At 49.0% G+C, this 27466-nt stretch overlaps 1 protein-coding gene across 2 annotated transcripts in view; it reads right to left on the reverse strand.

Annotated features, from left to right (window-relative positions):
• The window catches only part of LOC119973148 (metabotropic glutamate receptor 7-like), a 967737-nt gene that overhangs the window by 539998 nt on the left and 400273 nt on the right, over positions 1-27466 (reverse strand). For both annotated transcript variants that reach the window (XM_038810761.1, XM_038810760.1), the window contains exon 4: positions 6588-6723. In XM_038810761.1, coding sequence (XP_038666689.1) covers positions 6588-6723 — 136 coding nt within the window. The remainder of the gene's footprint in view (positions 1-6587; positions 6724-27466) is intronic.

Raw genomic sequence — 27466 nt, forward strand, 5'->3', positions numbered from 1 at the left:
GTAGACAGCAAAATCATGGTCAACGTGACTTTGCTGCCAGGGGGAGGCGGTGGCTTAGTGGTATTGTCATTGGACTGGTAATCCAGAGTAATAGTCTGCGGGCCAAAGTTCAAATCCCACCACTCTGGTGATGATGGAATTTGCATCCAATAAATATCTGGAATTAAAAGTATAATGATGACCATTAAACCATTTTCGATTGCCATAAAAACCCAACTGGTCCACTCATGTCCTTTAGGGAAGGAAATCTTCAGCTGATCATTGACCAACATGTGATTCCAGATCCATGGCAATGTGGTTGACTCTTAAATGCCACTCAGTCATACCAAAACTGCTACAAAGTAAATAAAAAGGAAAGAAAAAGGACGGGCCACCACGCATCTGCCCAGGCACTGGAAACGACTGACTCTGTCGACCCTACAAAGTCCATTATTGGCAACTGGGGTCTTGTGCCAAAATTGGGAGAGCTGTCTCACAGACTAGTCAAACAACAGCCTGACATATTCATGCTCACGGAATCATACCTTACAGATAATCACTATCACCATCCCTGATATGTCCTGTCCCAGACCGAGCAGAGGTGACGGCACAGTGGTACGCATTTAGGAGGTTGCCCACACAACCTCCCGCTGATTACCATGTACCATCCACCGTCAGTGGATGAATCAGCACACCTCCATTTTGAAAACCACTTGGAGGAAGCACTGAGGGTGGAAAGGGCACAAAATATACTCTGGGTGGGGGACGTCAATGTCCATCACCAAGAGTGGCTTGGTAGTACCACTACTGACAGAGCTGGCCGAGTCCTAAAGGACAGAGCTGCTAGACTGGGTCTGTGACAGGTTGTGAGGGACCCAACAAGAGGGAAAAACATACTTGATTTCATCCTCACCAATCTGCCTGCTGCAGATGCATCTGTCCATGACATTACCGGTAGAAGTGACCACCGCACAGTCCTTGTGTAGACAAAGTCCCGTCCTCACATTGAGGATATCCTCCATCATGTCGTGTGGCACAACCATTGTACAAAATGGGATAGATTCAGAACAGATCTAGAAATCCAAGACGAGGCATCCGTGAGGTGCTGTGGGCCATCCGCAGCAGAATTGTACTCAACCACAATCTGTAACTTCATAACCCGGCATATTCCCTACCCTACCATTACCACCAATACAGGGATCAACCCTGGTTCAATGAAGAGTGCAGGAGAGCATGCCAGGAGCAACACCAAGCATATCTAAAAGTGAAGTGTCAACTTGATGAAGCTACTACTTGCATGCCAAAAAACATAAGCAACAAGCAATAGACAGAGCTGAACGATCCCATGACTAAAGGATCAGATTGAAGCTCTGTCGCGCTGCCACATCCAGTGGTAAATGGTCATGGTCAATTGGTCAACTCACTGGAGGAGCAGGAGGCTCCACAAATATCCCCAACCTAAATAATGGAGGAGCCTAGCACACCATTGCAAAAGACAAGCCAAGATTCTTCAGCCAGAAGTGCCGCGTGGATGATCCACTTCAGTGTCCTCCCAAAGTTCCCAGCATCACAGATGCCAGTCTTCAGCCAATTCAATTTATTCCTCGTGATATCAAGAAACAGCTGAAGGCACTGGATACTGCAAAGGCTGTGGGCTCTGACAATATTCCGGCAATAGTACTATAGATTTGTGCATCAAAACTTTCCCCTATCCAGTACCAGTAACAACTACAAAATACTGGCATCTACCCAGCAATGTGGAAAATTGGCCAGGTTGCTCGTGTACACAAAAAGCAGGACAAATCCAAACAGGCCAATTGCCACCCTTTCAATCTACTCTCAATCATCATCAAAGTTAGTTTGTTATTTACAGCACAGAAGGAGGCCATTCGGCCCATCGTGTCTGCACCAGCTCCCAAAAGAGCAACCTAGCTAGTCCCATTCCCCAGCCCTATCTCCGTAGCCCTCTAAACTCATCACTTTCAAATATATATATCGCTTTTTTTGAAAACTCCTATGGAATTCACCTCCACCACTCTCCCAGGCAGCACATTGCAAACCCCAACAACTCTCTGAGTAAAGATGTTTCTCCTCATCTCAGTCCTAGCTGTTTTGCTGAGCATCTTGAAATTGTGACCCCGAGTCACTGATATACCAATTAGTGGAAACAGAATATCTATCTTTACGTCAAAATTGTTCAGAATTTTGAACAGCCCAATAAGGTCACCTCTCAATCTTCTCTGCTCCAAGGAGACTAAGCCCAATCTTGGAAGGGATCATTAAAAGTGCTATCAAGTAGCACTTGCTTCGCAATAAACTGCTCACTGATTCTCAGTTTGGGTTCCGCCAGGGTCACTCAGCTCCTGATGTCATCACAGCCTTGGTTCAAACATGGAGAGAACAGCTGATTTCCAGTGGTGAGGTGAGAGTGACTGCCCTTGACATCAAGGCAGCATTTGATTGAGTATGACATCAAGGAACCTGAGAAAAACTGGAGTCAATGGAAATCAGGGGGAAAATTCTCCGCAGGTTGGAGTCATACTTGGCATGAAGGAAAATGGTTGTGGCGGTTTAAAGTCAGGCATCTCAGTTCTGGGATATCATATCACTGCCGGAGTTCCTCAGGGTAGTGTCGTAGGCCCAACTACCTTCAGCTGCTTCATCAATGCCCTTCCTTCCAACATAAGATCCGATGTGGGGAAGTTCGCTGATGGTTGCCCAATGTTCAGCACCATTCTGAACTCCTCAGACACTGAAGCCGTCCACATGCAAATGCAGCAAGACCTGGACAATATTCAGGCTGGGCTGACAAGTGGTAAATTACATTTGTGCCACAAAAGTGCCAAGCAACAACCATCTCTAGTAAGAGATAATGAATCAATCGTCCCTTGACATTCAATGGCATTGTCACCACTGAATCCCCCACTATCAACATCCTGGGGGCTACCATTGACCAGAAACTAAACTGGACTTGTAAAAAAAGAGCAGGTCAGAGGCTCAGAATCATTTGGCCAGTAGCTCACCTCATGACTCTCCAAAGTCTGTCCACCATCTACAAGGCACAAGTCAGGAGTGTGATGGAGTACTCTCCACTAGTTTGGATGAGTGCAACCCCAACAGCACACAAGAAGCTTGACACTATCCAGGACAAAGCAGCCCACTTGATTGACACCCCTTCCACAAACATTCACTCCTTCCAATACTGATGCACGGTCGCAGCCATGTGTACCATCTACAAAATGCACTGTAGGAACTCACCAAGGCTCCTTAGGCAGCACATACCGAACCCCAAAACCACTACCAGCTAGAAGGACAAGAGCAGTAAATACCTGGGAACCCCACCACCTGGAAGTTCATTTCCAAGTCTGACTTGGAAATATATTGCCATTCCTTCACTGTCGCTGGGGAAACATCCTGGAAATCCCTCCCTAACAACACTATGGGGGGTGTACCTACACCACATGGACCACAGTGGCTCAAGAAGTCAGCTCCCTTCTCAAGGCAATTAGGGATGGGCAACAAATGTTGGCCCAGTCAGCAAAGCTGACATCTTGTAAAAATGCATTTTTTTTAAAAACAGGTTTAAAACTCAATAAACATTGCCGGCAAGAGAAGCTTGCCGCTATTCATCAAATTGGCCATCATGTTTTCATACAATTAAACTTCACAACCGTAACCTTACATTGAACAATGAGTTCACACTGCACAATGTACAAATAGAACCCTTTCGTTAACTATCTTCATTCCTGAATACTCCAACAATATAGCTTTGCTCATAGTAGTACATAACTGCCTCTCAATTAAATGCAGATCGATGATGAACAACAAGCCGCCTCAACTTTCCTAATATAAGGACATTAAAATGAACTAGAATTATCCTGCAGTAAGGTGTCAGATACAGCCTACTCACAAGAATAGCATCTTTGGATGTGACAAACTATTTTAAGGATTAACCATATGGGAGAAATTTACTTGCATAAGCAGGTTGAATTCACACTACCTAACTTGGCATACAGTTCAACCTCGAACACAACAGCTGCCCACATTTTCACCCCATCACCAAGGGTACTTCCATTTAAAAAAAAATGTATTCAAACGTGGGATGTTGTTAAGCAAGGCCAGCGCATACTATTCATCCTCAATTGCCTGTAAGTAGGTGGTGGTGAGCAACCTTCTTGAGCTGTTGCAGTTGTCTGGTGAAGGTATTCCACAGTGATGTTAGATAGAGAGTTCCAAAATGTTAACCCAGCAATGGTGAAGGAACAATTGGTGCTGCACTCCTGCAACTACCTGAAGTATATTGTGATGCACAATCCTGACTTGTACATTCTAGGTGATGGAAAGGTTTAGGGGAATAATGTGGTGAGTGACTCACTACAGAATACCCAACCTCAGAACAGCTCCTGTCGCCATAAGTTTGTAGAATTGGAAGGAGCTGTCAGAGAAGCCTTGGTGAGTTCCTACAGCACAGCTTGTAGATGATAAACACCGTAGCCGGTGGTAGAGAGAGTGGCGGATAGGGTACCAAGCAATCGGGGTACTTTCTCAGAGATGGTGTTGAGCTTTTTGAGCCCTGTTGGAGATAAGTGAAGAGTATTCCTGATTTGTGCATTGTAGATGGTGGACAGGACTTGGGGAGCCAAGAGATGGGTCACTCACCACAGAATCTCCAGCCTGTAAACTGCTCTTCTAGTTACAATTTGTATGTGACAAGTTCAGTTCAGTTCCTGGTCAATGGTACCTTCTAGGCTGTTAATACTGAGGGATTTGATATGACACTGCATTGAATGGCAAGGGGATATGGTTAGATTCCCTTGTTGGAGATGGTCATTGACTGGCCCTTGCCATATAATGGAGTTAAGGTCATTGATGAAACAGCTGAAGAGGGTTGGGCCTCGGACAGAACCCTGAGGCACACCTGCAATGCTGTTCTGAGACTGAGATGATGACCTCCAACAACCACAATCACTTTCCTTTGTGCTGGGTATGATTCCAACCCTGGCTTGCCCCCACAATTCTTATTGACTTCAATTTAATTGGGGCTCCTTGATGCCACATTCGACTAATTACTACTTTGCTGTCAGGGGAAGTACTCTCAGCTCATCTCTTGAATTCAGCCCTTGAGTTCACGTTTAGATCAAGGTTTCAATGAGGTCTGGAGCCCAAATGGAGAATTGGTGAGCAGGTTATGGTAAATAAGTGCCACCTGACAGCAAGGTCACTGACACCTTCCATCACTTTCCTCATGATTGAGAGTAGGCTGCGAGATGGCCTGTTGGAATTGGTCCTGCTTTTTGTGCACAGGACATAGCCAGGCAATTTTATATTTTATCCGGTGCTTCCCAATGTTGTAGCTGTTCTAGAACAGCTTAGCTCAAGGAAATACTATTTCTGGCACACAAACCTTCAACACTATCGCAGGCATGTTGCGAGTGCCCACGGCCTTGTCTGCATTTAGTGTGCATAATTGTTTCTTGCTATCACATGGCGTGAACTGAATTGGCAGTGGTTGAACCTAGCAATAATGTCGTGGGCAGATGTTTCTACAACAGGTAGATTGGTGAAGATGAGGCCAAGTAGCCTTTACTCTCACCATCTGCTGCAGGCGCAATCTGGTAGGTATATCCTTCAGACCTTGACCATGTCAATTGGTAGTGGTGCTACAAAGCTACTCTTGGAGATGGCCATTGAACACCCCGACCCACAGTACATCATGTCACTTTGTTAGTGCTGCTGCAAATTGTTCTCAATGTGGAGGGACACAGATTCATCAGCTGAAGGAGGGGAGTCAGTAACAATCAACAGGAGGCTTCATTGCCTTGGCTTGGCCTGATGCCATGAGAATTTATGGGTTCAGACATAATGTTGAGGACTCCAAGGATCACTCACTTCTGACTATATATCAGTGTCCTGCTCTGGTGATCTCATGTCTCCAGTCTGTTCGTCTGGGCCTCTGGATTAATGACCCAGTAACATGACCACAATCCTCCTGTACCATTCCACCTCCACAACAGTGCTCGTCTCAACCCCGACCACCCCTTGAAATGATGACATCACAATTTTAAGCGCTGGGTCAAATGTTTTGTTTCCTTTTCCACTTTCGCAGATTCATATGAAACCTCTTCAAACTGGCCTTCATTAACTTAGTGACTGAATTTGCTAATTTTCTCCTGACTTCCCTGCCTCATTGTATCCTTCAACTCACTCAGAATGTTGCTGCCCACATCCTCATCCACACAAATGTCTCAGTTTGTCCCAGTTCTCGGAGTTTCACAGGGAGGATTCAGGGACATTCAGCCCATCAAGCTGGCATTACCCAAAGGCCATATGTGACTGTTCCTTAGCATTGACTTTTGCCTCCTTACAATCCATCAAATTCCAAACCCCGATTTTAAGTCTTATTCTTCTAGTCTGCCTGAAAATCTCCAGAACTCTAATCCCTTTTTGTGAACAAATATGGATTGAGCTTTCATTTAAAACAGTGAACTGTCTGTAAAGCTCATGTAATCCAGCTTTAATTATTCAAATATTCTTTGTTGGCCCATTAGAAATAAGTGAAGAAACCAAAATCCAGAACTGAGAAAGTTTGTTTCTGTTGACTCACTTACCTGATATCATCTTCATTGGCAAAAATTATTACACCACGAACACCAGGTGTGTCCAAAAGGCTCTTGATGATCCTATCATAGTCTGTTCTTTTGGGGTCCGCTGGGATTTTCAAAGACTGAGCAATACAAATCCCACCTATGAGATGAGAAAAAGAATATTGAATAGAATAAACATACAGATAGAAGGATCCATCATTAACTGCATTGGGCATATCATTTTTTTTACTATTCCACACACCTGAAGCAGATTCTTTTGGTTGTGTTTGCATATTTATAGCTTTCTTCTGATTGAAATTAAAATAAGGACCTAAGAACTAGGAGCAGGAGTAGATAATTCAGCCCTTCGAACCTGCTCCACCATTCAATAGATCATTGCTGATCTCATCTCGGCCTCAACTCCACTTTCTTGCCCGTTCTTCATAAACGTCTCACACATTACTCATTAAAAATCTGTCTATCTCCTCTTTAAATGTATTCAATGTCACGGCATCCACCTCACTCTGGGGTAGTGAATTCCACAGATTCACAAACCCTTTGAAATAATTTTTCCTCATCTCTGTGTTAAATCTGCTACCCCTAATCCTAAAACTATGACCTCTTATTCTACATTGCACTACAAGAGGAAGCATCCGGTCCATATCCACTTTGTCAATACCCTTTATCATCTTATACACCTTAATCAGATCTCCTTTCATTCTTCTAAACTCGAAAGAGTACAGGCCTAAACTGCTCAAGCTCTCTTCATAAGGCAAATCCCTCATCTCTGGAATCAATCTCATGAACTAGATTGAAAATGAAATTGTAGGGCTCCATTCTGCTAATAATTGAAAATTGTCAGGCCCTCTCATTCACAGGCACCATGAAAATTAAAGTGTGGGTCTCCATTCCTCTAATAGTTTTAGCTGTCAGGCCTTCTCATTCACAGGCTGCTTGAAATGGCAGCCTAGCCACCTTTTAAGCATAACTTCTGAAGCATAGCATCGGATCCCCTTCAACAATGGACAATCTCAAAACTGACCCCCTTTAAAGAGAATTTTACAATCAAGAGCCCTTTTCAAGATCCTGAGGGAGGAATTTGGATAAAACCTTTGGTAACCTGAGCTACAATAAAAAAACAGCATGCAGCTACTTTGGATGAGTGAGGTGTCTGACTGTCTTGGCAGACTCTACAGATTGTGTGCCATTATTGTGCGCCTCAACTAAAAATCGACTCCATTATCTCCTCAATATTCCGTTCACAGTGCAGCAATATAAGTGAACAAGAGCAGTGTGATATGTAGCTCTTCAACAAAAGCTCCCCAGCACCAAGAATGAAAGTATACACCCGGTGGATAACACTCTTGATCAGCAATGTGCCACGGAGATAGATTTGAGGTAGTTCTAGAATTAGAGAGTGCAAGGGAAGGTTTTTGGCCCAATGCACTTGAGCAGCTCTTTGGAAGAGTTAATAATGGGCGGCTTGGTAGCACAGTGGTTAGCACTATTGCTTAACACCCCAGGGCCCCGGCTTCAATTCCCGGTTTGGGTCACTGCCTGTGTGGAGTCTGCACATTCTCCCCGTGTCTGCGTGGGTTTCTTCCGGGTGCTCCGGTTTCCTCCCACAAGTCCCGAAAGACATGCTGTTAGGTAATTTGGGTATTCTGAATTCTCCTTCCGTGTACCCGAACAGGTGCCGCAATATGGGGACTAGGGGCTTTTCACAGTAATTTCATTGCAGTGTTAATTGAACCCGGGTTCTCGGCACTGTGAAGCAACAGTGCTAACCACTGTGCTACAGTTCAACCAAACACTCTTTTCCCTCCCTGAGCCCTAGGTTCATGCTGATACTCTCTTCTTCATCCCATCTCCAACCTTCCCCCATGGAAGCTGACACTTTCCTCCTGTATCGTAGTTCATACGTCCCCCCTCAGCCCCGTTGCACATTCCACATGACTAAATATCACTGCTAGCTGTCATGGATTTAATCCAGTCTCAGAGTTGGCTTTGTTTTCATGGTTGAAAAAACTGCCGATGTGGCATTGAAGGAAGATCTTAAAGGCAAAGAAGCAAAAGAGTTCAGGGATGGTATCCCGGAGAATGAGGAATGGGTAAATGAAGGCATAACCACAAATAGTCTAGCTGAGGGAGGCAAGGAAAAATAGAAGCCGAAAAACAGAAAGCTCACACCACAGAACAAAAGCAAAAGAATTGCACATTGTCATGTTATTCACCCTGGGGTAAAAACACGGACTGCAACTGAATGCAGTTGTACTGGAAAGTAGACACCAAACTTAGACGTTGATTCAATACGTTTTATTGAACTTCTGGAGCAGTGCACACAGCTTGCTGTGGGTTGACACTCTACTAATTTAAGTGTGCTAACTATAACTAACTAGACCAGACTAGCTCTGAGCCATGTGTAGAAGGTGCTAACTGATATATACACCCTGATTGTCACTACAGTTGTCACCAGTGGTAAGAGGCAGTGACGATGCCTCGTGTGTTTTATAGTGGGAAACCCCCCTCTAGTGTTCTGCTGGTGTTTGGTTGTGTTCTGTCCTGTGTGTTGATTGGCTGTACTGGGTGTACTGGGTGTCTGTGCATGAGTGCATATCATGACACACGTGAGGGACCGAATCGGTCTCAAATCGAGAACGATCATAAATCTGAACCCTTTCTTTCATCCAAGGTGTTTATGTTAATATGCTGAAATGAAAATCGCTTAGTGTCACGAGTAGGCTTCAATGAAGTTACTGTGAAAAAGCACAGTCACCACATTCCGACCCCTGTTCGGGGAGGCTGGTCCGGGAATTGAACCGTGCTGCTGGACTGCCTTGGTCTGCTTTAAAAGCCAGCGATTTAGCCCAGTGTGCTGTTGCCCTCTTGCTTAGGATAAGGCTGCTGAAAGTTTGGTGCAGGTACCAGTCTTGTCTCATTAGTCACTGCTAACCCAAGAGTCACTGTGGTGTTTAATCACTTCCTTCACATATCATAATTATATACTGAGACTAGTTATCCGGTTAGGGCTCGGTAATGCTGAAAGACGAATAATGCCACAATATTTTACATTTTTAAAGAAAAACAAACATTATTTTTTATTAGAATATTTAAAAAGCCATTAACTTAACACCAGGTGATCGTCTCCCTGGACGCAGAAAAGGCCTTCGACAGAGTCGAGTGGAAATACCTCATAGAGGTACTGGAGCGGTTCGGGCTTGGAACAGGGTTCACCGCTTGGGTAAAGCTCCTGTACAACGCTCCCATGGCGAGTGTACAGACCAACAATACCAACTCCCAATACTTCCAGCTGCACAGGGGCACCAGACAAGGATGCCCACTGTCCCCGCTGCTGTTCGCACTAGCAATTGAACCGCTAGCAATCGCGCTCAGGGCAGCAAAAAATTGGAGGGGGATCCGAAGGGGAGGTAGAGAGCACAGAGTCTCACTCTATGCGGATGATCTGCTCCTCTATATCTCGGACCCACAAAGCAGCATGGACGGAATCATCGCGCTCCTGAAAGAGTTTGGAGCCTTCTCGGGCTACAAACTCAACATGAGCAAAAGTGAGATCTTCCCAGTACACCCGCAAGGGGGGGGGGGGGGGGGGGGGGGGGGGGGGGGGGGGCAGCACTAAAGGGGCTGCCGTTCAATCAAGCCCGACATAAATTCCGCTACCTGGGGATCCAAATAGCCCATGACTGGAAAGGGATCCACAAATGGAACCTCACCAGCCTGACGGAGGAAGTTAAAAAGGACCTGCAAAGATGGAACACACTCCCGCTCTCCCTCGCGGGGAGAGTTCAGACGATCAAAATGAACGTACTGCCCAGGTACCTCTTCCTACTTAGGTCCATTCCGATCTACAACCCCAAGGCCTTTTCAAAGCACTGGACAAACTAAGCATGGCGTTCGTATGGGGGGGTAAAAATGCTAGGATCCCAAAGAAGGTCTTACAAAAAACAAAAACCAGGGGAGGGCTAGCCCTCCCGAATCTACAATTCTACCACTGGGCAGCAACAGCCGAGCGAGTAAGGGGATGGATCCAGGAGCCAGAAGCTGAGTGGGTGCGTGCGGAGGAGGCCTCCTGCATGGGAACCTCCCTCCGGGCCCTCGCCACGGCAGCACTCCCATCCCCACCCAAAAAACACTCCAGCAGCCCAGTGGTGACAGCCACCCTCCAATCCTGGAACCAACTGCGGCAGCAACTTGGCCTGACCAAAATGTCGAACAGGGCTCCCATCTGCAACAACCATAGGTTCACACCAGCACTGACTGATGCCACCTTCAAAAGGTGGAGGCAGGACGGGGGGACACTGACAGTCAGGGACCTATACACGGACGACAGGATCGCAACACTGGACGAACTGACAGAGAAATTTCAGCTAGCTGGGGGGAACGAGCTACGGTACCTGCAGCTCAAAAACTTCCTACGAAAGGAGACAAGGACGTACCCACAACCGCCATGACAGACACTACTGGAAGACCTACTGGACGCAGGTATCCTAGAGAAAGGGAACTGTAGTGACATGTATGACCGACTGGTAGATAGGGACGACACCGTACTGGACGCAACAAGAAGGAAATGGGAGGACGACCTGGGGATGGAGATAGGGTGGGGACTCTGGAGCGAAGCACTGCATAGGGTCAACTCCACCTCCACGTGCGCAAGGCTCAGCCTGACGCAACTAAAAGTGGTACATAGAGCCCACTTAACAAGAACCCGTATGAGTAGGTTCTTCCCGGAGGTGGAAGACAGATGTGAACGGTGCCAAAGAGGCCCGGCCAACCACGCCCACATGTTCTGGTCTTGCCCCAGACTCGTGGAGTACTGGACAGCCTTCTTCGAGGTTATGTCCAAAGTGGTGGGAGTGAGGGTGGAGCCATGCCCGATAGTGGCGGTCTTCGGGGTTTCAGAACAGCCAGATCTATTCCTGGGGAGGAGGGCGGACGCCCTTGCCTTTGCCTCCCTGATCGCCCGCCGTAGAATCCTGTTTGGCTGGCGGTCAGCAGCACCGCCCAGAGCTGCGGACTGGCTGTCCGACCTCTCGGAATCTCTCCAAATGGAGAAAATCAAATTTGCCATCCGAGGGTCGGACGACGGCTTCCACAGAACGTGGGAGCCATTCATGCAACTGTTCCGGGACCTATTTGTGGCCAATGTACAAGAGGAAGAATAGTCGGGGGAAGGTAGCGGGAGGGGGGGGGCTACAGGTTCGGTACGGGGGTTCGATGGCTAGCTAAGGCCCAAAACCAAACTAAATAAACATGTTGAGGGGGGGGGGGGGGGGGGGGGGCGGGCGCAGTTACTACTACGAAGATGCTTACCTGTAAATATGTATGTTAATTTTTGCGTGTTTGTTTTTTTTTCTCTCCTAACAATTTGTAATTTGTTCAATATAAAATATGAAAACTGAATAAAAACATTTATAAAAAAAACTTAACACCAGGTGAAAGTCCAACACATTTATTTGGAATCACTAGCTTTCAGAGCATAGTTCCTTCATCACCGGACTTTAACCTGGTGTTGTAAGACTTCTTACTGTGCCCACCCCAGTCCAACGCGGGCATCACCACATCACAACTGAACACTAGTTTATGCTAGTTATACATATGCTATGAATTCAGTTCTACTTTTTTTTCCCCACCCTCCCCTCCAAGAATCCCTTTGTATCTTACAAGAAGGTTCATCTGTTGGACTCAACTCAAAAGGTATACCACAGCCTTTCTGGTTTCCAGCTGTAAGATTCCTGGGTTCTCCCATTAGCCTTTGGCTATGTGACCTTCCAACTTTTTCTTTATAGACCTCAGCTCCTTGTCCTGGTCGCTGGCAGATATCCAACTGCCTTTGCACAGCTTTCCAAATTAATTCCGTCAACTGCTTTCTGCCACAATGCTCTGTGAGACCACTGTAGGATTCTTCCACCAGCTTCAAACTAGAATTAATCTCCTAGCTGCTTTCCCATTCATGAAATCCAAATTTAGATTGAGCTACAGCCATATTTCATATGGTGAACAATGAAGTTAACATTTTCTCTGTTTGAAATGAAGACTGACTATGACCTGTTAGCTCTATCAATCTGGTGAGATGCAATCTATAACCAAAGCAAAGCTACAACTCCCTCTATCTTTTCCCAAACCTAACTGTCTGCTACTGTCAAAACAGATAAATCATATAAAGAACTCTCTAAGCAAGGATCCATCCTGAATTATTATCTGTGTGGCAATGTTGCATGTTTTGGCATGATTCAACCAGAAACAAATGATTTTACCTTCAACATAGCTCTTTGATTCTGTAATCTATATGGATAATTTGTATTCCTATTGTGTTGACAACTCTTTCTCCAACTCCCTAGTTCCCTATCAAGTTTAGAAATCAACTCTGACCTTGCAAGCCAAACACCAGGTAACTTTTAAATGCAATAAAGTCAGGCTTGTTTGAGTTGCATTTACATCAGAGCTGTTTTTTTTTTAAATAATTTTTATTGAAAAATTTTGAATTTATACAACAACAACGAACCATAAAAAAATACCAAAAATAACAATAATATTAGCAATCATAAACATTCGCCCCACCTCCATGAACAACACAGCATATTAACAACAATGCAAATTAACACAATATTAAGTTACATAATAGAAACTACAATAAGGAACACCCCCCCCCCCCCCCCACTTCCCTGGGTTGCTGCTGCTATTGACCAAGATACCTATCTTTGAGCCAGGAAGTCCAGAAAGGCTGCCACCGTTTATAGAACCCTTGTATTGATCCTCTCAGGGCAAATTTGACCCTTTCCAATTTTATAAATCCCGCCATGTCACTGATCCAGGTCTCCACACTTGGGGGCCTCGCATCCTTCCACTGCAGCAAGATCCTTCGTCGGGCTACTAGGGACGCAAAGGCCAGGCCTCTTTCACCTCCTGCACTCCCGGCTCTACCGCAACTCCAAAAATCGCGAGTCCCCACCCTGGTTTGACCCTGGATCCAACCACCCTCGACACCGTCCCCGCCACCCCCTTCCAGAATTCTTCCAGTGCTGGGAACATATGGGCGTGGTTCGCTGGACTCCCCGAACATCTGGTGCACCTGTCCTCACCCCCAAAGAACCTAATCATCCTAGTCCCGGACATGTGGGCCCGGTGCAGCACCTTGAATTGGATGAGACTAAGCCTCGCACATGAGGAGGAAGAGTTGACTCTCTCCAAGGCATCCGGCCAAGTTCCGTCCTCTATCTGCTCCCCGAGTTCCTCCTCCCATTTAGCCTTCAGCTCCTCCACTGACGACTTCTCCACCTCCTGCATTACCTTATAGATGTCAGACACCTTCCCCTCTCCGACCCACACCCCTGAAAGCACTCTGTCCATCGTCCCCCGCGAGGGCAGCAAAGGGAATCCCTCTACCTGTCGCCTAGCAAACGCCTTTACCTGCAAGTATCTGAACATGTTCCCTTAGGGAAGCCTAAATTTATCTTCCAGTTCCCCCAGGCCCGCAAACCTCCCGCCAATAAACAGGTCCCTCAATTTACTGATGCCCACCCTTTGCCATCCCCTAAATCCCCCATCCCTGTTCCCTGGGATGAACCGATGATTGCCACCCAATGGAGCCTCCATAGAGCCCCCTGTTTTTCCCCTATGCCGTCTCCACTGTCCCCAGATTCTTAGGGTCGCCGCCACCACCGGGCTCGTGGTAAACCTCTTAGGGGAGAGCGGCAACGGCGCCGTTGCCGTGGCACCCAGGCTCGTACCTCTACATGACGCCATCTCCATTCTTTTCCACGACGCCCCTCCCCCCTCCATCACCCATTTACGCACCATTGACACATTGGCCGCCCAATAGTACCCCAAAAGGTTGGGCAGCGCAAGCCCACCTCTATCCCTCCCTCACTCCAGGAACACCCTCTTCACTCTCGGAGTCCCATGTGCCCACACAAAGCTCAAAATACTGCTAGTCACTCTCCTAAAGAAGGCCCTGGGGATAAAGACGGGCAGGCACTGAAAGAGGAACAAGAACCTCGGAAGCACCGTCATTTTGACAGACTGTACCCTCCCCGCCAACGACAATGGCAGCATGTCACACCTCTTGAACTCCTCCTCCATCTGATCTACAAGTCTGGTGAAATTATGTTTGTGAAGAGTCCCCCAGTCCCTGGCCACCTGCACCCCCAGGTACCTAAAGCTCTCCCCTGCCCGCCTAAGCGGGAGCCTACCAATTCCTTCCTCCTGGTCTCCAGGGTGCACCACAAACACCTCACTCTTGCCTAAATTTAGTTTATAACCTGAAAAGGTCCCAAACTCAGCTAGCAGCTCCATCACCCCCCGCATCCCTCCCACCGGGTCCGCCACATACAGTAGCAGGTCATCGGCATACAATGACACCCTATGTTCCTCCCCACCTCGCACCAAACCTCTCCACCTCTCTGAATCCCTCAACGCCATCGCCAGTGGCTCGATTGCCAGTGCAAACAACAAGGGGGACAGGGGGCAACCCTGCCTGGTCCCTCGGTAAAGCCGGAAGCACTCCGACCTCCTCCCATTCGTGGCCACGCACGCCATCGGGGCCTCATATAGCAGCCTTACCCATCGAATAAACTCTTCACCAAATCAAAACCTCCCCAACACCTCCCATAAGTACCCCCACTCCACTCTATCGAAGGCCTTCTCCGCATCCAGCGCCACCACTATCTCTGCCTCCCCCTCAATCGCCGGCATCATGATGACATACAACAATCTCTGCACATTCATGTTCAGCTGCCTTCCCTTCACAAAACCTGTCTGGTCCTCGTGTACAACCCCTGGCACACAGTCCTCTATCCTGGTGGCCAGGATCTTTGCCAGCACCTTGGCACCTACGTTGAGGAGAGATATGGGCCTGTATGAACCACACTGCTGGGGGTCCTTGTCCCTCTTTAAAATTAACGAGATCAGCGCCCGCGATATCGTTGGGGGCAAAGTCCCCCCTTCCCACGCTTCATTAAGTGTCCACACCAGCAAGGGGCCCACTAGGTCCACAAACTTTTTATAAAATCTACCGGGAACCCATCCGGCCCCGGTGCCTTCACTGACTGCATCTGCCCGATCCCCTTAACTAGCTCCTTCAGCTCAATTGGCGCACCCAACCCCTCCACCTGCTCCTCCTGCACCTTCGGGAAAGAAAGCCCGTCGAGGAACCTCTCCATTCCCCTCCTCTCCCCCGTTGGCTCCGACCGGTACAGTTCCCCGTAAAAGTCCTTGAAGACCTCATTCACCTCTACCCCCTTCCGCACCACATTCCCACTCTTGTCTCTCACTCCAGCAATTTCCTTAGCCGCATCCCGCTTACGCAGCTGATGAGCCAGCATCCTACTCGCCTTTTCACCATGTTCGTACACTGCCCCTTGTGCCATCCTCCACTGTGCCTCCGCCTTTCTAGTGGTCAGCAAATCAAATTTAGCCTGCAGGCTGCGCCTCTCCCCCAACAGTCCCTCCTCTGGTGCCTCTGCGTACCTCCTGTCTACCTCCAGCATCTTTCCCACCAGTCTATCCCTCTCACTCCCCTCGCTCCTCTCCCTGTGTGCCCGGATGGATATCAGCTCCCCACGAATCACTGCCTTCAGGGCTTCCCAGACCACCCCCACCTGAACCTCCCCCGTATCATTCACCTCGAGGTACCCCTCAATACTTGCCCGGACCCTCCTACACACCTCCTCCTCCGCCAACAACCCCACATCCAACCGCCACAACGGGCGCTGGTCCCGCACCTCCCCCATCTCCAACTCTATCCAATGCGGAGCGTGGTCGGAGATTGCAATGGCCGAATACTCGGCCTCCTCCACTCTCGGAATCAGTCCCCTACTCACCACAAAGAAGTCTATCTGAGAGTAGACCCTATGTACGTGGGAGAAGAAAGAGTACTCCCGTGCCCTTGGCCTCACAAACCTCCATGGATCCACCCCACCCATCTGGTCCATAAACCCTCTCAGTACTTTGGCCGCCGCCGGCCTCCTACCCGTCCTAGAGCTGGACCGATCCAGTGAAGGATCCAACACCGTATTGAAGTCCCCCCCCATGATCAGACCTCCCGCCTCCAGATCCGGGACCCGTCCCAACATACGCCTCATAAAGCACGCATCATCCCAATTTGGGGCATACATACGAGCAAGTACCACCTTCTCTCCTTGTAGCCTGCCCCTAACCATAACATACCTACCCCCCTTATCCGCCACCACCTCCGATGCCTCAAACGACACATTTTTCCCCACCAGAATCGCCACTCCCCGGTTCTTAACATCCAACCCAGAGTGGAAAACCTGCCCCACCCATCCCTTCCTCAGACGGACCTGGTCCGCCACCTTCAGGTGGGTCTCCTGAAGCAATGCCACATCTGCCTTTAGCCCCTTCAGATGAGCAAGTACCCTCGACCGCTTCACCGGCCCATTCAATCCTCTCGCATTCCAGGTGACCAACCGAATCAGAGGGCATCCCACCCCCCTCCCCCGTCGACTAGCCATAGCCCGTCGACTGCCCACCCCAGGCCAGCACCCCCTGCCCGACCCAGTCCCCACAGCGACAACACCCCACCTCTGTCCCCCCAGCCCCCACCAGCTCCTTCCTGACCTTACCAGCAGCAACCCGGTATTCCCCTTTCCCCCCCCCCTCCCTTCCCCCCAGGATAGGAACCCTCCTAGCCGCGAACCGTCCTCCATTGTACTTCCGTGGGTCAGCTAACTTCTGCTGACCCCGGAAACTCCCGCCAATAACCCGACCCCTCCCAAAGTGGGATCATCCTCCAATCTATCCCTCCTCCAGGCACCGCTCCAGCGCGAGGAAGAACCAGTTAAGGCCCCGCCTCCCCCGTCACCGTCTCCACCTCCCAGCCCCGCAGCGCGGGAAACCAGAGGAAAGCCCGCACTTTCGCACTGCCCCACCACACCCTTCTGACGCAGCTCCCAAATACCAGCCCCACTCCATACCCCCAACCCGACATAGAATACAACAAACCCCCCCAACCCTCCCCGCAAGATACAAAACTCAAACAATGCCCCACAGCAAAAAAAAACAGAACAGAACACCCCCATAAATAACCCTATCAAAATTGCAAAAGTACAAAAAAAGAGAACACAGCAACAGCAAAATCCAGCAATAAAGCATTACAACCGACCCTGCAACTCCCAACCCCTAGTTCAAGTCCAGTTTCTGCGTCCGCACGAAGGCCCACGCCTCCTCCGGGGAATCAAAATAATAATGCTGGTCCGAATAAGTTACCCACAGGCGCGCAGGCTGCAACATTCCGAACTTTATCTTCTTCTTGTAAAGCACCTCTTTCGTCTGATTAAACCCGGACCGCCACTTAGCCACCTCTGCACTCCAATCCTGGTAGATCCGTACTACCCCATTCTCCCAATTGCTGCTCTTCACCTTCTTGGCCCAGCGCAGCACACACTCCCGATCACTGAACCAGTGGAACCTCACCAGCACCGCACGCGGGGGTTCATTCTCCTTAGGCCTCCTGGCCAGTACTCTGTGTGCTCCCTCCAGCTCCAAGGGCAGATGGAAAGACCCGGCCCCCACTAGCGAGTTCAGCATCGTAGCCACGTAGGTTGTCAGGTCCAGCCCCTCTGCAAGGCCCAAGATCTGCAGATTTGTCCGCCTCATGCGGTGATCAAGCTCCTCGAAGCGTTCCTGCCACTTCTTGTGGAATGCCTCGTGTCCCTCCACCTTACTCACGAGGATCCCGGCCTCCTCCTCTCGTTCAGTGGCCTGCGTCTGCAACTCCTTGATGGCAGCACCCTGAGTCGTCTGAATCTCCGAGAGCCTTCTGTTCATTTCCTGCAGAGAGCTCAGTACCTCAGCTTTGAAGTCTGCAAAACAGCGCAGGAGAACAGCTTGTTGCTCCAGGGCCCACTGCTTCCACTCCTCTGGAGCTCTGCCGGCCGCCATCTTGGATTCCTTCCCCCTTTTTTTCTGGGGAGCTGCTGCCGTTTTTTCCCCCTTTCCACTCCGAGTTTGAGTCATGGACTGCGGGGAAGGTCGATCAGCACACCTTCTCCCACCGGGAGACGTCGAACAATTTCCGTTTTGGGCTCTAAAAAGAGCCGAAAAGTCCGTTTAAAACGGGAGCTCCCAAATGTGCGGCTTCCTACGTCATCGCCGCCACCGGACGTCACATCAGAGCTGTTTTAACAGTCTGTCAACCAAGTGCCCTATTTACCTACAGTTAGAACTTTAATTTTTAGAATTAAAACTTATATTCTGAAACATATATATTAAGAACTAGATATTTGTGACATAACGGGCAAAAGTCTCCCAACGGGAGACAAAGTGCCGACGCCGGAGTGAAAACCGGAGTGTTTCACTCCGGCGTCGGAGGCCGCTCTTTGCCCCCTATTCTCCCACCCCCAGGGGGCTAGGAGCGCACCACGTCAATTTAATGCGCCGGGCCTTCGCGCCACGTCAAAGCGGCACTGCGTAAATGACGCGGCCGGTGACGCTTAAATGACGTCACCCGTGCATGCGCGGTTGCCGTCCTCCCCGCGGGCGTAGTGATCTTGCAGGGCGGCGGAGGAAAAAGAGTGCGTGTTTTAGAGACGCGGCCCGCCGATCGGTGGGCACCATTTGCTGGCCAGACCTCTACTGAGCACCCCCCTGGTGCTCGATCCTCCCTCCCCACCCCCCCCCCCCAACCCCCACAGGCCGCACACGCAGCTTTCGCGCGCTGTTCACGCCGGCAGCGACCAGGTGTGGTTGGCTCCAGCGTGAACCCGTCGGATTGGGCAGGCTGCGCGGCCCATCCAGGCCGGAGAATCGCCGCTTGACCGTTAGAAACGGCGAGCGGCGATTCGCCGAGCGGCCTGTCGTAAAACTCGGCATGCCGTTTTGGGGGGAGGCAGTGGGAGAATCGCGTGCAGGTGCCAGGGCGGCGTGGCGGGAATCGCCCGGCACTCCCGCGATTCTCCCACCCGGCGTAGGGGTCGGAGAATCGCACCCAACATCACTATTCCAGCCTCATGGTATTGTTCAATATTGGTGTCCCCACCAACCACCTACTTACCCTGCTTGCCCTTTTATTCTACCATTCCCCTCTATGTCCCCTCATATTTCACATGGCTCCTCCATGCCTCCTCAAACTTACCATGCCTCATCATACGCTCCATATAACCCCATTCCCCCTGTACCCCCCACGCTCTTGCCATGCCCATCAAGGATGATCCATACCCACTAAGCCAGTATCCACAATGAGAAGGCCTTAGGATATCTTTCAAATGGATATTGAACTTCCAACAGTTTAATAGAACTGCCGTTCAAATACACTTCATACCGAAAAATCCTCTAATTCTTAAAAGCCATTCAAAAGGTTTAAATCCCATCAAGTGGTCAGACACTTATTACATTACCGCATCAAGGGTAGATAATCTACATTTTAAGTAACTGCTTAAAATGATCAATCAAATGGTGAACACAGCGCCGCCCCTTCAGATTACTGCAGTACTGTACCCAAGCAGTGTTTTCCTTAGCTTTAAATAGGACGGGATGATTGCGCACAAGCCAATTGCCCGGACCATTATCACACACCACAAAAATTGCTCATTAAGAGAATGGGGCAGAAATCCTGAATGCGCTCTCAAGTCGACCAAACTCAACCTTTCCAACTCTGATAAAGAGTCATACGGACACGAAACGTCAACCTTGTCTCTCTCCCCACAAATGTTGCCAGACCTGCTGAGTTTTTCCAGCATTTTCTGTTTTTGTTTCAACGTATCCTTCCTCTCTTTCGAATCTGAATTTGAGTGGGCCCTCTGGGTGCATGCGTGCATGTAAAAAATGGTATGTACTTTATTATTTTACCCAAATTTACATTCATAGCAACCTCTTTCTTTGTTCACCTGAAGGAAACCTGCCCAAGTGTCTCTTTTATAAACACAATATGAAAATTGTTAAACACTTACAGAATTGCCAAGTGCAATAGTCTAAATTTACAAACCTTGTCACGCTCAAACAAAGAGTGGGAAGAAAAGGGGAGTCATTGGACCCCTCCTCACCTGGTCGTAACTACCATCAAGGTAATATTGAATGATTCACTGATATTAACACAAAATTATCCTCCACTAAATATAATGATGACGGTCACAAATTCTTTCTCAACTGGTGGGTGGAGAGGACGATTTGATGGCTTTCATCAACCCTGAATGTTGTGTGTACAGAAGCCTGAGGAACATCAGCATCTATTTGTAACCTGCTTCTATGCCAACTTACCTTCCCCATAATAAAATACATAACAGCTTAGGATTCCAGAAACAAATGTTTTTTTGCATATCATCTAGATAAACCATTTCACTTTTGATTCAGTGTTTGTGTAAACTGATGGAATAAAGCTTATGTGTACACCAGCAAAAGTGGCAATAATAGTTGTATCTTCGACAAGGTTTTACATTGTGATCAAAGCAATTGCAACAACTGCCAACCAACAGTTCTCAGCTCTACACTTGATGGGCAATGGATAGCGATGGTCTCTTGCACAGCCTTCCAGCATGGGTTAGAATCGGCATCACGGGGTATCACACATCACTGATTTACATACATACTGCACGCAGCAGCACTGAAGAATAATATTTGTTTCATGCATTTCTACAATCTCAGATCCACTGAGACTCGTTTTAAGAGGTTGTCAGTCCTGCGAATTTGCAATTCCAATATGAATAAAGAGAATATTTTTTTTAAAGTGTTGAATTTTCTCCGTGCAATCCAGAACACAAACTTCTGATATATGTTCACCTGACGTTTTTACCTTTTACATTTTTATTCACCTTTAACTTGCAGACTTTTCAGGAGACACACACACATACACAACGCAACGCCGCCGTAAAGCGGTCAGTAGATGCCGAGGGATCCTTCTTCCGAAATCTACCCGGCTCGCCACGCCATGTGAGAGTGACTTCGCAATGTGAATCCCGTTCATTGTGGGTGGCTCACCTTTTGGCAAATCTGAATATTAGAGTAAGACAGCTAGTCTCACTCTAATATGCACTCCCATGATCTACCCAAGGTTATCGGATCTAATCCCCTTGCCTGGAGACTTCAGGCACTGGCTGTTCGGTGCTGGTCTCCAAAAACGGGGACCAGATGGAACAGCACTCATGAGGGTCACTCAGGGGATCGGAGGCACTATGTACTTGCCATCTGGACATGGTGGCATCCTGGCACTGCTGGTGCCACCCAGGCAACTTGGTACTGCCAGTCTGACACCCTGATAGTGGCACCAGGGTGCCGGCCTGGCAATTCTCAGGTGGCATTACCAGGGTACCAGACTGGCACCAAGATTGGCCAAGGTGCCAAGCTGACATTATTCCCACTCTGCGGATCAGTCCCAAGTGCGGGAAGTTGTTGAGTGGGGGTGGGAAAACTGAGGCTTTGGAGGTGTTCAGGGTTGGGTCAGGGGACCGAGATCAGGAAGCCATTTTTAAATGTCGCCTTCCCGATCTCCTTCTGCACTGAGAAATTCTGGCGAGCGGAGCTCCTCAATGCAGAAAACAGGACTAAGTGCGGCCTTGTCTGGTTGTTCCCTGCTGAGGCCCCATAACTACCTGTTCAACAGCATGGTATTTCTCGGTCCTCCAAGCGCTGGGAAACATCCGGCTAAACGCACTCTACAGAACTCTGTTCCCATTTGGGTAGTTCGTGCCCTATATATCTATTTCGGATTTTAAAAACACATCAATACACAGAAACATAGAATGGAATACTGAAATTTACTCAAACAAAACAGTCATCACAAGTGGACATTACAAAAACAGCTAGTTCTTCAATAGAGGTGGAGGCTGATTTCTTCTAGATTTAGAACATAAACATACAGTGCAGAAGGAGTCCATTTGGCCCATCGAGTCTGCACCAACCCACTTAAGCCCTCACTTCCACCCTATCCCCGTAACTCATAATCCATCCTATCCTTCTTGGTCACTAAGGGCAATTTATCATGGCCAACCCACCTAATCTGCATGTCTTTGGACTGTGGGAGGAAACCGGAGCACCCGGAAGAAACCCACGCAGACACAGGGAGAACGTGCAGACTCCGTACAGACAGTGACCCAGTGGGGTATTGAACCTGGGGCCCTGGCGCTGTGAAGCTACAGTGCTATCCACTTGTGCTACAGTGCTGCCCAAATTTGCAACTAGGATTTGGTGGTTGACTATTTCAGGCGTTGCAACAGTTTCTCTTTCTTTGGAGAGTGTTTGTGGACAATTCTGAGGAATTGCCTGTGCATCCTGGGCCAATAAAGACTGGCAGGCATTCTGGGGATGCAGGTTCCTGTGAAGGTGTGCACCGAATGAATTGCTGACATGTATTTCTTATGCAATGCAGCTGGTGCCACAATTCTCTGGCTTTGTTTCTCAAGCCACTTGTCCAGCTAGTTCACCTTGAAAGTCAAAGTAAACGTGGGAGACGTACAGCTACCTGCATCATGATCCTAGATTCGCCTTGCTGAATAATAAAATACGGTTGTTTCAGAACCGGATCATCTCCTGAAGTGCAATTCAGTTGTTGCCAGTAACTCTCCAACTGGAAGTAATTCACCTTCATCAGTTTCTCTCAGCTCAGGTGTAACATCATGAGTTAGCATCTGACACATTTGCTCCGCTTTCTGAAAAGGCTGGAATCATGATCTCCTTTCTTGTAAGATACTTTGGGACAAAATCTTTAGTATTAGCAACATTCTTTGAAGTCTCTTGGAGGTGCTGCTCAATGGCTTGCAAACTATTGATTCTAACAGACAGTATTCCATTTCAATATTCATCATGTTCTGGCCACAGATGTGAGCTTTAAATGTACCTCAGGCAAACATAATCGCTATAAGTTCTTTCTGGATCTACACAGACATTGTATCAGCTTCTGTTCATTGTTGTTGATAGAACCGCAACAGGTTGTCTATTCTGCATCAAAGTTGCTTCAAATCCAGATCGAGATACATCACTTTGTAAAGTGTCATGACAATGGACATAAACGAGAGTGAAAGCTACCTTCACCAATTAACCACAGACATACCAAGCTTTTTAAAGTTGGCCCGTTCTTTCAAAAATAACACAAGCAAACATACTAACAAAACATCGATACCAGCAGTCACCTGATGTCTGGTTCTGGCGGTGACCACTTTTTTGGAAAACCCCATGTGGATTGTACTGCACACCTGTTTGGAGATGTTGCATGGAATTTCACACCGGGGGACGTTGTCAAGGTCCACTTCAAACAGAGATTCTTGAACCGAAGGAATTCAAAATGCAAAGCAGAGCAACAATGGATTCAGCAGGTGCTGAACATTCACCTGGCGGCAACGGTGTTCCAAAGTACAAGGGGCAGGTTAGAGGAAGGCCCCTTCCTAAAACAAAAGAGGAAGCGATGGTAATCTACCCCAAAGCAGGTAATAACAATAATCTTTTTATTCCCATAGGTAGGCTTACATTAACACTGCCACACTCCGGCGCCTGTTCGGGTACTCAGAGGGAGAATTCAGAATTCTCAGCTGGTACCGGAATTGAACCCACGCTGCTGGCCTTGTTCTGCAGTACAAACCAGCTGTCTAGCCCACTGAGCTAAACCAATGTATTGCTGGTAGAGACTACAAGAAGAATATAAGGGAAACCCATGCAGGGTTAACCACTAATGGGCAAAAGTCCAAATTTTCAACCTTGATGGAAAGCTCACTAAGCGGAGTGCTGCAACCAGAAAGTCCACAGTAGATGAAAATCAAAGTACTGCCCACGAACCTTCTGCAATCAGATCTGTAAAAAGTGTTTGGCTTTCAGTAATAGTAAAGTCACCATCGTCCCTGATGACCATAGGCTGCTTTTCCCTTTGATGGGGAGAGCTGACTGGTGGTGATTTAACCTGAGGGTCACCACACCTCATGTGAGAGGCACGTTTGAGAAGGCCGAGCCTTCATGAACAACCGCAGCCAGGTACGGGAATTGAACCCGCGCTATTGGCCCCACTCCCTGCATCACAAACCAGCCAACTGAGCTAAACCGGCCCCCATTGATTCATGATGTGAAGTCAGACAAGAGCAGCTCATTCCTACAGCCAGACAATTTAGCATTTTGAAAACCTTTGGGGACCTTAGATAGAGCCAGGGAGAAGTACGGAATGCTCCTTCGAGAGCAGTTTATAAATCAGGAGCTATTGAATCTCTTCAATACTTAATCCAGTTTACAGTAAGGGACAGGCACAGGGTTGAACATAGATGATTGCCTCCGGAGATAAAGCCATCCCAGTGCCCTATTGCCAGCCAAATCTTTAACTGAGTGTAACCAACCACTCAAAACTCCCGGTGGAGGACAAAATAAAACATCTCCTGTTGGTTTATATCGTAAAGTCATGTCAAAAGGTTTCTGAGATTAAATATCAAAATACTGTGGGGTGCGCATGTGGTGTGAGTGAGCGGTATGAGCCAGTGGTGTGGGTGAGCGGTGTGAGCCAGTGGTGTGAGTGAGCGGTGTGAGCCAGTGGTGTGGGTGAGCGGTGTGAGCCAGTGGTGTGGGTGAGTGATGTGAGCCAGTGGTGTGAGTGAGCGGTGTGAGGCAGTGGTGTGGGTGAGCGGTGTGAGCCAGTGGTGTGAGTGAGCGGTGTGAGCCAGTGGTGTGAGTGAGCGGTGTGAGCCAGTGGTGTGAGTGAGCGGTGTGAGCCAGTGGTGTGGGTGAGCGGTGTGGGTGAGTGGTGTGAGCCAGTGGTGTGCGCGAGCAGCGTGAGTGAGCGGTGTGAGTCAGTGGTGTGAGTGAGCGGTGTGAGCCAGTGGTGTGGGTGAGCGGTGTGAGCCAGTGGTGTGCACGAGCAGTGTGAGTGAGCAGTGTGAGCCAGTGGTGTGAGTCAGTGGTGTGAGTGAGCGGTGTGAGCCAGTGGTGTGCGCGAGCAGCGTGAGTGAGCGGTGTGAGCCAGTGGTGTGAGTCAGTGGTGTGAGTGAGCGGTGTGAGCCAGTGGTGTGAGTGAGCAGTGTGAGCCAGTGGTGTGAGTGAGCGGTGTGAGCCAGTGATGTGAGTGAGCGGTGTAAGCCAGTGGTGTGGGTGAGCGGTGTGAGCCAGTGGTGTGCACGAGCAGTGTGAGTGAGCGGTGTGAGCCAGTGGTGTGAGTGAGCGGTGTGAGCCAGTGGTGTGAGCCAGTGGTGTGAGTGAGCGGTGTGAGCCAGTGGTGTGAGCCAGTGGTGTGAGTGAGCGGTGTGAGCCAGTGGTGTGAGCCAGTGGTGTGAGTGAGCAGTGTGAGCCAGTGGTGTGAGTGAGTGGTGTGAGCCAGTGGTGTGCGTGAGCAGTGTGAGTGAGCGGTGTGAGCCAGTGGTGTGAGTGAGCGGTGTGAGCCAGTGGTGTGAGCCAGTGGTGTGAGTGAGCGGTGTGAGCCAGTGGTGTGAGCCAGTGGTGTGAGTGAGCGGTGTGAGCCAGTGGTGTGAGCCAGTGGTGTGAGTGAGCAGTGTGAGCCAGTGGTGTGAGTGAGCGGTGTGAGCCAGTGGTGTGTGCGAGTGATGTGAGCCAGTGGTGTGAGTGAGCGGTGTGAGCCAGTGGTGTGAGCGGTGTGAGCCAGTGGTGTGAGTGAGTGGTGTGAGCCAGTGGTGTGAGTGAGCGGTGTGAGCCAGTGGTGTGAATGAGAGGTGTGAGCCAGTGGTTTGAGTGAGCGGTGTGAGCCAGTGGTGTGAGTGAGCAGTGTGAGCCAGTGTGTGAGTGAGCGGTGTGAGCCAGTGGTGTGTGCGAGTGATGTGAGCCAGTGGTGTGAGTGAGCGGTGTGAGCCAGTGGTGTGAGCGGTGTGAGCCAGTGGTGTGAGTGAGTGGTGTGAGCCAGTGGTGTGAGTGAGCGGTGTGAGCCAGTGGTGTGAATGAGAGGTGTGAGCCAGTGGTTTGAGTGAGCGGTGTGAGCCAGTGGTGTGAGTGAGCAGTGTGAGCCAGTGGTGTGAGTGAGCGGTGTGAGGCAGTGGTGTGAGTGAGCGGTGTGAGCCAGTGGTGTGAGTGAGAGGTGTGAGCCAGTGGTTTGAGTGAGCGGTGTGAGCCAGTGGTTTGAGTGAGCGGTGTGAGCCAGTGGTGTGAGTGAGCGGTGTGAGCCAGTGGTGTGAGTGAGCGGTGTGAGCCAGTGGTGTGAGTGAGCAGTGTGAGCCAGTGGTGTGAGTGAGCGGTGTGAGCCAGTGGTTTGAGTGAGCGGTGTGAGCCAGTGGTGTGAGTGAGCGGTGTGAGCCAGTGGTGTGAGTGAGTGGTGTGAGTGAGCAGTGTGAGCCAGTGGTGTGAGTGAGCGGTGTGAGTGAGCAGTGTGAGCCAGTGGTGTGAGTGAGTGGTGTGAGTGAGCAGTGTGAGCCAGTGGTGTGAGTGAGTGGTGTGAGTGAGCAGTGTGAGCCAGTGGTGTGAGTGAGCGGTGTGAGTGAGCAGTGTGAGCCAGTGGTGTGAGTGAGTGGTGTGAGTGAGCAGTGTGAGCCAGTGGTGTGAGTGAGTGGTGTGAGTGAGCAGTGTGAGCCAGTGGTGTGAGTGAGTGGTGTGAGTGAGCAGTGTGAGCCAGTGGTGTGCATGAGCGGTGTGAACAGGGTATCTTTTATTAGTTTCCCCAAGCTTTAGCTAATAAATTTACTCTTTCTCTTTGACCAAAGAAAAACTGGTTTGGATGGCCCCTTGTTGCAAAGTAAATACATTTGGACTGGAACAGGTATCCACAGGGGAAAGAATTTTACACAAACCCTTGTTACCACAAACGAAGGGGCTTGAATAAAATAAGACCAGCTCATTCCTCCTCACCTGGTCACAACAAATGTGAATACTTCCTTGAGATTATAGCACCCAAGGACTGGTCTGCTGGAGACCACCTCTGATGGAGTTGTTGCAGTTCCAATTCTTACAATAACGCTCAGAACCATTCTGCATCAAATCTCAGAGTGGCTTCATTAACTCTGACCCTTGAGGGGGAAAGTTAGTCAGAT

The sequence above is a fragment of the Scyliorhinus canicula genome, chromosome 11 (assembly GCF_902713615.1).
Source record: "Scyliorhinus canicula chromosome 11, sScyCan1.1, whole genome shotgun sequence".
Classification (NCBI taxonomy): Eukaryota; Metazoa; Chordata; class Chondrichthyes; order Carcharhiniformes; family Scyliorhinidae; genus Scyliorhinus; species Scyliorhinus canicula.